General features: G+C 36.3%; 1 protein-coding gene across 1 annotated transcript in view; it reads left to right on the top strand.

Moving 5' to 3' along the window:
* The first annotated feature begins 240 nt into the window (after window positions 1-240).
* The window catches only part of LOC131069813 (uncharacterized), a 28,714-nt gene continuing 15,539 nt past the window's right edge, over window positions 241-13,415 (top strand). Inside the window, exons 1-5 of the mRNA XM_059222010.1 lie at window positions 241-376; window positions 636-725; window positions 1,162-2,286; window positions 10,257-10,460; window positions 10,611-11,077. Coding sequence (XP_059077993.1) covers window positions 675-725; window positions 1,162-2,286; window positions 10,257-10,460; window positions 10,611-11,077 — 1,847 coding nt within the window. The 5' untranslated portion in view covers window positions 241-376; window positions 636-674. The remainder of the gene's footprint in view (window positions 377-635; window positions 726-1,161; window positions 2,287-10,256; window positions 10,461-10,610; window positions 11,078-13,415) is intronic.

The following is a 13,415-nucleotide window of genomic DNA, read 5'->3' on the forward strand; positions in this document are numbered from 1 at the left end:
GCATTGAAATTCAGTGGTGTCGTAGCATTTGTCATTTGTCAGTGCATCTAACTTTAATGGTGTTGTAGCCCGGACGTTCCTCCCATTTTCCGATGACAGAGGTGGGGATACTCATTTCCTGATAATGCACAGAAAACAAGACACAAATTTTATAGTTTAACAGCAACTAAAATTTATTCCAACAAAAATTTCCGGCGTAAGACAATTCTGGTGGAGGTGTACCCCACAGGGGATAACCTATTGGCTAATTGTGTTTTCTTCACAGACTTATAACTACCTATCATTTTATCCAGATCCACAGGTTTCGACACCATTCTAAAAACCGTTACAAGACTGCCACTCTTGATTCTCCTAGCTCTATACGTTTCATTTCGAGGTAAGATTTTATGATATCTCTACATATTTAAATCGGGCAAAGTATGTATTTTTGGTTTTTTTTAATTCACTTTTTCTGCAAACAGAGAAAGAAACAGTTATTTTCTTTCCTGTAATGAATCTTGCTGTTTGCAATTTCTTTTCATTTTGATAAAATAGTGAAAGAAAATATAGATTTTCTACCCAGTATGTCTCCATCTCTCATGTAGGTACAGTTCCTTTTTCCCATATCAAAAGTCTTAGATAATGGGTTATTGCAGGTTTTGAGCTCTTTTTTTGTTGGATAGCTCGGGCTCACAATGAGTTGGACTTGGTACTCATGGTGGACAGGCTCTCTTGGTTCTAGAGCAGTAAGTATTATAGTTGCCAATGTATATTATAATATGGGTTTGTTAGTACAGATTGAGAGTTAAACTGTGAGATAGGTGAATGCAGCAATGTAACTATGGATCCCAATGTTTACTTTGTTGATGCAATGGAACTCAACTCCTTAATGGTAGTCTCTTATTAACTGGTATCTTAGGCACATGGATATGCACTTGCAGCTGTGAAGCCAACCAATCTTAAAGGCTTAAATTTGATGGTCGACCTTCTTGTCAAGTTTTTGTTTTTTACAATTATTCATTCAAAATTGTCTTAAAAATATCTAATTTCCAAAATAATTATGTACAAATTAAATATATACTATAACAATCTTACACAAATGTTCACTTCTTATCCAAAACAGCCATTACAGTCTTCCAAAATGCCTAAATGTTGTGCATGTGACTTTTTATTTTCATGCAGGGGAAAGTCCAGCAAAATGTTGAAGACTCGGCAATAAAATTCGATAAGCAAAGAGTAGCCCTGATCATAGGAGCCACTGGAATTGTGGGCAACAGCTTGACTGAAATCTTGCCTTTGTCTGACACTCCTGGTGGACCCTGGAAAGTTTATGGTGTTGCCAGGAGGACTAAGCCTGATTGGTCTCCAGACACTCCAGTTGAATACATCCAATGTGATGTGTTAAACAGAGGAGAAACTTTAGAAAAGATTTCTGCTTTGAAGGATGTAACTCATCTATTTTGGGTTTGTTGGGTTAATAGAGGGACAGAGGTTCAGAACTGTGAAGACAATGGAAGAATGTTCAATAATGTCTTAGATGCACTATTGCCTAATGCCCAAAATCTTGAGCACATCTGTCTTCAGACTGGTTTGAAACAATACGTAGGTCTTTCGGAAAATATTCAGCCCCATGAGCCACCCTTTCATGAAGAGCTTCCAAGGCTACCTGGGCCTAATTTCTATTACACGCTTGAAGATATACTATTTGATGCTGCCAAGAAGAAAAAGGGTTTAACTTGGTCCATTCACCGCCCTTCAGTCATATTTGGCTTCTCTCCTTATAGCTTGGGGAACATCATTTGTACTGTGTGTGTGTATGCTTCCATTTGCAAATATGAGGGGCTTTCTTTTAAATACCCGGGCAATGGGATCACTTGGGAGCAACTTGTGGAGGTATCTGATGCTGAACTGATTGCAGAGCAAGAAATATGGGCTGCTGTGGAACCTTGCGCCAAGAACCAAGCCTTCAATTGTTCTAATGGTGATGTTGTTAAATGGAAAAAGCTATGGAAACTTATTGCTGAGAAATTTGAGCTGGAAATGTTACCATATGAAGGTGAAGGATTTAGTCTGGCTGAAGCAATGAAAGACAAAGGACCTGTCTGGGAGGCAATTGTGAAAGAAAATAATTTACGCCCCACCAAAATTGATGAAGTTGCGAATTGGTGGATTGTAGACTCTGGGCTAAATAGTTCATTTCTTTATTCCGTTAGCATGAACAAAAGTAAGGAGCATGGTTTCTTTGGGTTTCGTAATACAGAATCTTCTTTCCTATCATGGATTGAAAAATTGAAGTTATCTAAGATTGTTCCATAGCTAAAATCAGCATGCATGAAACCCATTACCAGTCAGTAGGAAGAGTGACAAGCCTGGAGTGAAGTATGTTTTATATCTAGTTGTATTGTTCCTGTTGCACCATAAGTAAAATGCTTCCAAATATGTTGTATATCTAGTTGTATTGTTGTAATTTCCATCCTTCTGAGTTGTCAATAGGAGTAATTTATCTTTGGAATTCTTTCATATGTCTAATTGTTTGTTCTTTGTGAGTCTATTGACTTTTCTTGCTATGTAACCCTCTTTTGTATTTAATAAATTTTTGTCTCTTTTGTTAAAAAAAGAATGAAATTATACTTAATTCATTTTTGAATAAACTATTAGAATAGTCAATATAGAAAAATAAAATAAGTCATAAGAATCCTCCTTTTAAGTTTCAGCTCATGTAACATCGAGATGAATCTCTTCACGATCTTATCGCTCAGTGGTGGCGTGATTGGGGCTCTTCCTATGGTACGGCAATGTATACTTTTGTTAAGAAGTTGCCGTTTATGAAATTCCAACTTTAAAAATAGAATAGGTTGTGTTTTGGCAATCTTTTTCAAAGGAAACAAAGAGCTCAAGAGTGCCTGGATGTTATTACTCGACAGATTTAGGACTTTGGATTCACTGATGGATTGGGCAGAGCTAAGCCTTGGGCGTTGAAGGATTTGGAGGAGTGGGAGCTTAGGGAAGAGATCTTCTAGAAGCCAAATCTCGAATAGATTGGCTTCAGGCGGGGGACCATAATACAACTTTTTTCCATAAGTTTGTTCAAGCTTGTCGGTAGAAGAATGTTATTTCTTCCTTGGTTAATTCTCAAGGCATTCAACTGACCTCTCTTCAGACAATGACACATGAGACGATTCAATTTTATTTCACCCTTTTTTCTGATGATGTGCCCCGTGCTCCTATGAAGGAGAACCAGATTCTAGTATGCATCCCTTCTTAAGTCACTAATATGATGAATGCATCTCTCCTCGTCTGGTGACTTTGTCTAAACTTGAAGAGGTTGTTTTCGGGATGGCCAAAGCCAAAGCTCCTGGCCTAGATGGTTTTCCAATTGAATTTTTTCAATACTTTTGAGATATTATCAAGTTGGATTTGCTTGTGGTTGTTAAGGAATCTCATAATAGCGAGCAGATGCTTTGGGCCTTGAATTTTACCTTCCTGGTTCTTATCCCCAAAACGGAGGGTGCAACACAACTGGATTTCTTTAGACCCATTGCCTTGTGTAATGTTGCGTATAAAATTGTCCCAAAATTGATTGCAGAAAGACTTAAAATTTGGCTTCCTTCAATGATCTCGTTTGAGCAAGGGTGTTTTGTGGCTAGCAGACAAATTTTGGATGGGGTTGTTATTGCTTCTAAAGCTATTCATTCCATGGTCGTGTCTAATGAGAGATCTATGTTTATCAAATTGGACATGGCTAAAGCTTATGATAGGATTAAATGTAGTTTTATGTGTAAGATTCTCTTGGCCTTTGGCTTCAACTTGGAGTGGGTCAATTGGGTAATGAGTTGTGTGACCTATGCATCTTTCTCTATTCTTGATATGGTGAGCCCTCTCAGTTATTTGGAGCTTCCAAGGGTCTATGGCAAGGAGACCCTCTTTCACCTTGTTTATTATTATGGTTGAGGGCCTGGGCCAATTCATTAAGTCCTAGGTTTCTCAAGGTGTGATCTGTGGTAGGAATTGGGGTGTTGGATTACCTAAGCTTTCACATCTTCAGTTTGTGGATGATACTTCTCTTAATGCATTAGCTCGCCTTCACAAGGCTAAATCCTTCATGCATACGTTGGATGTCTATTGAGCGGTATTGGGACAATAAGTGAATGAGTACAAGTCCTCTATCTATTTCTTTAATACCCCTGAAACTATTCAGAGAAGAATTGCCAATATTTGAGGTTCCAAATTGGTTCTCTCCCTTTCATCTATTTGGGTATTCCTCTCGTTGTTAGTCAACAGCTTAGGCCTTTCTGGCAGGACCTATTGGATAAGTTGTGTCAGAAGGTCAACCATTGGACTCATAAGTGGCTTTCTATTATTGCTCAAGTTACTCTCCTTCAATCTATGATTCAAGCTCTTCCTATTTACAAGGGTTTTGTTCAGGCTACTCCATGGTATTTCCTTGAGGAATTTGATGCTTTGTCTCGCCAAATCCTTTGGAGTGGTAACTTGCATTATTCTAAGTGGAGTTTGGTTAAATGGGATTCAGTTTGTCGACCTAAAGCTGAGGGTGGCCTTTGCCTTCAATCTGTGATCTTGAATAGTCGGGTGATCGTACGGATTTGTGTCACACTTAAGGCAAACAATACCTATTCTGGTCGGGTGATCTACCTATTTCGGTCACACTTTAGGCAAACAATACCTATTCCAGTCGGGTGATGCTTTGTCTCACCAATTCCTTTGGAGTGGTAACTTGCATTATTCTAAGTGGAGTTTGGTTAAATGAGATTCAGTTTGTCGACCTAAAGTTGTGGGTGGCCTTTGCCTTCAATCTATGATCTTGAATAGTCGAGTGCTCATAAGGATTTGTGTCGCACTTTAGGCAAACAATACCTATTCCTGTCAAAAGCCTTCTGGCTAGACTGATTTGGCCCCATTCGGCAGCCACGTTGCACTGTCGTGGCAAGGGGTTTCCAGCCAGAACAGTTCCGGCCTAAAACCGCTTGCCCTATATAGGTGCCAAAATCCACCCAAGCCGCTCATTTTGCATTAAGCAGCTTGGAGTTAAGTAGGAGGGCGCAAAAAGTCTCAGAGATCCAGTCGGAAAGGTTTCAGCGGTAAGTACCTTTTATTTTATTTTATTTTGTAATGTATTTATTTTAACATATTAATTTATATATTTTTTTTTAATCATTTTTAATAGAAAATAAATTTTTTTAAGTTTTTAAAAAATATATTTTATATATTCTATCATATTAGTTTAGAATATTAGAAAATTGTGAGATTTTTCCAAGATCAAGAGGCAATGGAAAGCACAAATAAGAGAGAACAAAATAGATGATAGAAATAAATTGTATTCTATCAAGATGAAAATACTAATCAACTAGATCATCAAGCGTTCAATGATTTTCTGTACAAACAAAGTAGATGAGCCTGCTTATATAGGCAAGGCTTGTGGATATGTGAGCACACAAACATGACATGTGGCTCAATAAGAAACAAGGGTAGAGAGGAAATAGGTGTGGGTAGGTAGGAGAAACAATATAATAGTCCACATGAGGTGGATCACCCACTGAATGTGGAGTGTAACAACAAGATAAGTCCACAAAAGGTAGAAATTCTCCTACGCACACTATCCCAATGTGGCAAAAACACCCAAGTGTCTCATACCCAAACTACTATTAAATGCATTTCCTAAATAAACTTAAGTAAAGTGTGATAATATCCAAGATGAATAATTATTTACACCAACACCCCCCCTTAAGTGCAACTTAGGGGAATGCACTAAAGTCTACAATGCAACTAAGCAATGCAAGCTGGGTCATGGCTACGAGGCCATGTTAGGTACCCATGTACAAATACAAATGCATGCAAACCAATGCAATGAAATCTCTCACAAAGCAGGGAAAGAGAGAAAAACCCAATGGGAAAAAACCCTCCCCCATAAGAGAGATGAAGAAAGCACACAATGCTCTCAATGATGAATGAGAAGAACAAAAAATATGTTCCCCCCATAAGAGAGAAGAAGAGCCCATGAAGCCCCCCCTCAATGTTGAATCTCTTGCAAAGATGGTCCAATGATGATGACCAAAATACCTCCCCACAAGGAAGAAAGAGAGCCAATGCTACATCAATAATGTCAAAGTGTGACAAAACCAAGTACCATGTCGATGATGATGAATCACTCACTGCACAAAAAAGAAGATCAGACATGGAGACAACCTATTGTGAGCATCATTTGGATACTCAGAAATAGCAGAAATACTGGTACAATCAAAGTCTCATGGGAGCCATGTACAAATGTGTACAATCTAAGTCTCAACTGGAGCCATGCACCAAGTCTCACAAGATATTCCTAATCTATGTGTACAAGAGAATTACATCAAATAGTCAACAATAACAAGATACAAAGCGGTGTGGCACTTTATGATAGTGCAAGTACAACATTGCTCATGCAAGAAAATACATCATGATAAAACATTCAAATGTGGAAACATGAAAATTATGCCACCAACAAAGAAGCCATGTAGAACATTGCAGATGAAGATGCCTCTGAATGGAATTTCACCAAGAGATATAAATGAACAACTAACCCCCAATAAAAAAATGATGTTGGAACTTGCAAATAATGGCAAAGTGGACTTCTGATTTCAACTTTACGACTTTTCAAAATGAGATCTAAGATACTTCAATAAATATTGCTAGTGATCTAAATTGAGATCCAAGCAAAATACAAGTACCAAATAGGCCAAAAAATGACCAAATACTGAAAGTACAATTTCTACTCAAAATCACTGCAAACTAATGGCTGATTATGAAAGTATGCAAAAAATTATGCACTCTAAAAAAAACGGCACCTGAAAAGGAGTCCATATGAGCCCAAATGAAGCCTCCAAAGTTGTAAAAATCGGGATTTCATGTTTTCCTTAAATCTGTATCCGAAAAACATAAAAATCCCGCACCACTGTACAGATCACGAAATTCTACCCCAAAACAAAAAAAAATTGCTCAAAGAAAGGAGTCCAGATGAGTGACATATCGCTATTTGCAAATTGCTTGGAAAATTATAATTTCTAGAACATTTCCGTTGCAGCTTCAAACTTCAAATGCCTCTAGATTTGGCCTCCGAAGTCCGATTTGGATGAAGCAAAAGGAAAAACTAACTTTCTTGGACCTCCTCAATCCAATGGTGACTTCAGATTTGACCTAACAAGCTCCAATAAAAACCTGCAATAGAAATCTCTAAAATGCGAAACCCCAAATTTCTCTCAAATAACAAACCAATTACACTCTAATGGCTCTGATACCATGTGAGATTTTGCCAAGATCAAGAGGCAATGGAAAGTACAAATAATAGAGAACAAAATAGATGATAGAAATAAATTGTATTCTATCAAGATGAAAATACTGATCAACTGGATCATCAAGCGTTCAATGATTGTCCGTACAAACAAAGTAGATGAGTCTGCTTATATAGGCAAGGCTTATGGATATGTGAGCACACAAACATGACATGTGGCTCAATAAGAAACAAGGGTAGGTAGGAAATAGGTGTGGGTAGGTAGGAGAAACAATATAATAGTCCACATGAGGTGGATCACCCACTAAATGTGGAGTGTAACAACAAGATAAGTCCATAAAAGGTAGAAATTCTCCTACACACACTATCTCAATGTGGCACAAACACCCAAGTGTCTCATACCCAAACTACTATTAAATGCATTTCCTAAGTAAACTTAAGTAAAGTGTAATAATATCCAAGATGAATAATTATTTACACCAACAAAAATAAATACACACATACATATGTAAATACATACACATACATACGTACATACATACATACAAACCTACATACATACACCTAAATACACATACATACAAACATACACAAACATACATACCTACCTACATACATGTACATACATAGATATAAAATAATTATATGTACACCTTAGGACATACACATACATAAAAATACATACACATACATACCTATGTCTACATACATACATACACACATACATAAATACATACGTACGTACATACATAAATACACATAAAATAATTATATACGCCTTAGGACATACATACACCTCACGACATGCCATGTGTGACCCCTCAAGACCACACACGATGCCTCATAGCATGTCCTAAGGTCTATGTATGTATGTATGTATGTATGTGAATCTATACATCTTAAGGAGTATATAAATATTTTATATGACCCCTTAGGACCACTAAAGGCCCCTTGCTACACATGTGCACCCCTTAGGACCTATTATGACCACATATGACAAAATGGTGTCGCAAGGGGCCATATGTAGTCCTAAGGGGTCATGCATTTGTTCTAACACATGCGTGACCCCTTAGAACCACTTAAGGCCCCTTGCGATACATGTGCACCCCTTAGGACCTATTAAGACCACATAGGACCAAATGCTGTCGCAAGGGGCAATATGTGGTCCTAAGGGGTCACACATGTGTGACCCCTTAGGACCACTTAAGGCCCCTTGCGACACATGTCCACCCCTTAGGACCTATTAGGACCACAAAAGACCAAATGGTCATATGTGGTCCTAAGGGGTCGCGCATGTGTTAGAACACATGTGTGACCCCTTAGGACCACTTAAGGCCCCTTGCGACACATGTGCACCCCTTAGGATCTATTAGGACCACATAGGACCAAATGATGTCGCAAGGGGTAATATGTGGTCCTTAAGATATAATCTAGTTAAGTTGCGATGGAATGTGATTGTTCAATGTTCACACAACATTTGTACAACATATACCTATAAAATCCTGAATTATTTACTTTTCAAAACGAAGATGGAAATTTGAGATCAATTCTCCTAATTTGTATGATATTTGATTTATTTGATTTATATCACTCTAGAATGTGCATGCATAAGTCAAAAAGATAAAAAAAAATTGCTTCACAGTTGAGAATGTCATGTGGGTAATTAATCAACTATTTAAATAATTGAATACTTTTGTGTGAATGGATTTTATTTGTGGAATGCCTTAAATGATAATTTATCATTTATTTTGTATATGTAATTAATTATGTATGTATGTGATTGGAGTTTGACTAACTAATAATAAATTATTATTTAATTGTGGAGTGGTGTTAGTATATGAAAATGAGAAGTAATTGATTAATAAAAAAATTTTCCTAATTTTTCGTAAACTTTTTAATGTGATGGGCAATGTTGGCATGGCATGCCCTTCGGTTTCACATGAAACATATTTTTAGCATAGTTATGAACCGATGAGGCCACAAATAGGGGACCTCATCCCCACACTTCAAATTTTCAAACCCGTGAGCACAATGGCCCAATAGGGGTTTGAACATTATTGGTCGCTTAACCAACAAAATTTTTTAACCATGACACTACACGTCCGAAGACATTTATAAATTAATTAATTTAAAAAAATGAAATAAGTAGTTGATAATATTTAATTAGCTAGTACACTTGATGACATAGCCCACTTAATTAGTAAAAAAATTAATGCATGTGGTAATGCTAAAATGAATTAATTGGGATGAACCTGATATGTAGAATTATCAAAACAAGTCTAGTATAATTTAGTTGTCCACACCTTGACATAATCATAATTTGTATCTCAATTTACATTATATTTCACACACAACTTCACAAATATTAACATTATAAAAATGTTCTATGCATCAAGTTGATACACAATAGCTAGGATGAAGAAAAACTGGTCCAAAATTCAATTTGAAGTTTTAGGGTTTATTCTTGAATCTTGAAGTGATCTAGATCATTTCTATGTATGTAAAACCTATGATAAGAAAATGGTAAATTTATAGACTTCCCTAAAAGTTTGCGGTGGAAGCCATTAAGAACTTCCCTAAAAGTGATGAAGAGAGGGTTTGGCTCACCAAGAAGGACAATGTATCCTACTACCTCCCTCAACAGGTAAAGTCCTTTTGGAAAAAGATGTTAAGGGTTTTAATGGAATACTTGACTGTTGATGGTAGGTTTATGAAGGTTTATATTGCCATTTTAAACCATTTCCGCCATGACTTAAAGATCTCTTTGCCATTCTATTTAGCCTCTTCCCTAAATGAGAGCTTGGCCGACCATGCAAAAAAACCCAAATCTTATCCCATAGCTCACCAGGGTCTCATTCTGCTCATTTATGAGCATTTGAAGAAAAAATCTAGGGTTATTAAGGAAGATCCTCTGGTGGCAAATGCCCACATTTCATAAAGTTATGAAGCTTCTGAGTCTAATGATGATTCATCTAAAACTCCTCCTCATAAGAAGGGGAGGATTGGTGGTGATGATAAAGAGAACACATACGTGAATGCGGGTTCAAAGAAGGAACAAGGGAAGGCGGTTGGGGATGAAGCAAAGAGCGAGAAGAAAGAGGTTGCGGACGAGGACGAGAATGTGCAGAAAGAATATGTTGAAATCTCCGAGAGTAGGAATGAAGCTCAACAAACCACGGAGGAAGATAACCCTAGTTCTGTGAGCTCTGTGCAAGGTATGGAAACAGCGGACTCCATTTTGAACACTGCCATAAATAGTACTCTAGAATTTTTCAATTTCTAGAAATGGGTAATTAAAAATATTTCCAGTATTCAGAATAAGCAGCGTGATCTGGATTATAATCTTTAGAATTTGATTAAGGAAACCAATACAAGGAATAAGGATGCTGAGTTGGATACAAGTGAGGCTGATGATGAAAAAGAGATGCAGGATTGGCCGAAAAAAGAAATCATTAAGGGAGACTTGAAGCATCTAGAAGATGTGATCAGAACCATCAAAGATAAGGGAGAAGTTGATAATGAAATTATTATCAACCAGATTACTAAAACTGAGAAAGCCCTTAAGAAATTTATGAATCATAGCTTGAAGGTTTTGAAGGTTTCGTCTCAAAATATGAACGCCCTAGTTGATTGTCTGGATAGGAATCAGCAGAACAAAGAGGTGGTGAGCATTGATATGCTGACCACCAGCCCTGCTCCTCAATCTTCCGGACGAAGAATGAGGCAGACTACTGGCGAGCTGGAGATGAAGACTAAAGACGTCCATCAGAAGCAGGATAACAAAGACCTGAGAGAAGTTGCTAAGGCTATGATGATGTTGGTTAAGAACACTGAAGAATCTATAAAAGTGTTTATCTAAGATGTAATTCTATTCTTTTTCGGCCAGTCTCTTGCTGGCTTTTTGTTGTCTTTTTCCTTAGTTGTTGTTTTCTCTGCTAGTCTTTTGCAGCTTTTCCTTCTATGTTTCATTTTCTCTTGTCTCTTTCATGCCTATCTTTCGATTATGTAAGTAGGTTTCAGGTCCCTTAAAACCTGGTCTTACTTAATAAAAAACAAACAACAAATAGAAAATTGTTTCTTTTCAACATGCACACATTTGATTTGAATTCAACAACTCATCAATAACAGGTTCTCTTTCTTTCAACCCAACATTCAACAAGAATCTACAAAGAGATTTTACAATTTTCATACACACAGGAAGAAAACTCAAACATTCAAAATTTAATTGCAAACAAGAAGAAGATTATCCAACCTTCAAAGCAATCCAGGAATCGAATTTGTGGAATAATCTCAATCTTGCAAACCAAACCCAACTCCAAGTTCCTCTTCCAAAATGGTTTTCCAAATTTTTACATTCAAAAATTTATCTCCCTCTTCCAGTGAACTTTTAGGAATAGATGGGAAAATATATATTTCAACCTAAACTTTTAGGTTAAAATTTTTTTCCCAGCCAATCAGAATAAATCTATTTAAAAAGTAAAGGAAATTAAATTTTACCTTTTTCCATAAACATTTGTTTTCAACAATATAAAATCCAAAAGCTAATTAAAAAGGTCAAAAGGGAAATGCCTTTATTTATTTCATTTCTATTTTTCATGATACTTTCTTTCAACATAAGAATTTAAAATTTAAATGGAAAGACAATTACTTATTTCTTTTCCAATATAATAATACAACTTTAACACAATAAAATAAGTCAATTTAACCATTTAATTCTAGCAACTCATTTATTTAATTAAATCAATAAACTCAAAAGCATAATAATCAACTCATTACGCCAACACAAAAATAGCATCATTCACTCAATTAAATAACTATTTAAATAAATGGAACCATGCAAAACGAGGAATGATCATACGACGACTCCCAAAACAAAAGTACTAAAACACTTAGACTCGCATACCGGTCAAACAGAAAGACGACCTACTAACAACACTCACATGAGTGTAACTGTGGGTCAAGTTTGGGTCCAACAACTATCTCCTCCACTCCCATAGGACAAATAAGGCATGCTCATACCTGTGAGACTAGGTGGAGTCGATACCCCGTACGTACCTGGTACGTGTACCTGCAATGTCCTGCATCAACGAACCACACATGCATACAGACAAATATATGAACAGACATGGCACGCACACCGATGAAGGAGAATTGTGACGTTCCCCATCTCACCGAAGTGAGTGAAGGAAAATCATCCCCACATCCCATACACTTGCAAACATGCAACATATAAATAACACATCGCACATATAAGGTAAAACTATCAGTCCATGACAATAATCCATAAACATAACATTAATCATAAGTACTGAAAATACTACATGAAAGCATACACCACAAATCCAGATAAAGTATGAAATAACATCTCATAAAGCTTGAATCATATATAACAATAATGTCCCACTAAACAGTCAACTAGAGTCAAACATAAGTACAAAAAGAGTCTGATCGAGGAGGGGTACTACAAGACCTTTCTTTCTTTATTGGATCAACCCAGGAAAGCCCATTAGCAGGTCATATTTTTTATATATCTTAATAGTATAATGTTATTAATAATACTAACCTACCTTCAATCCTAAACCCTAACCATAAGTTATCCCTTACCTTAACCCAAATATATATTAACCCTATTGTTTTTCAAACACTAATTGTAATTTAAATCTAATCATAATTTAGTCGTAATTTAAATCTCCAATAGGCAAACATCTAATGGTGCTTGGGTCTTCTAAAAACAAGGGACATAAGAGAAGAAGAGAATACATCATGGTTTAGTGACATTTAGATCACAACTAATAATTATTTTTGTTTCTCTTACAATGTGTTTTTTGTTCTCTTGTGCACCCCTTGTGGCAAGGGCATGCTTTTATCTATTATTTATCCTTTTATATTATGGGAGTTGGCCCTTAGGCAAAACTTACCCAAAAAAATGAATCCAAAATATAAATAAGGTCATGTTTACATCCTCAAAATTGAATCAGGTCACTTTTATACCTACAAATTTAACCTAGGATAATTAATGGATAAAATAAAGAATCAAGGGTAGTTATTAGAAATACATGAATAGGAAAAAAGGTTGAATTGCAATAACTTATGAACTTCTATATATCATTTTTTGTACTAATCATGATATTTAAAATATATATTTAAAGGAGTC

The sequence above is a fragment of the Cryptomeria japonica genome, chromosome 6 (assembly GCF_030272615.1).
Source record: "Cryptomeria japonica chromosome 6, Sugi_1.0, whole genome shotgun sequence".
Taxonomy (NCBI): domain Eukaryota; kingdom Viridiplantae; phylum Streptophyta; class Pinopsida; order Cupressales; family Cupressaceae; genus Cryptomeria; species Cryptomeria japonica.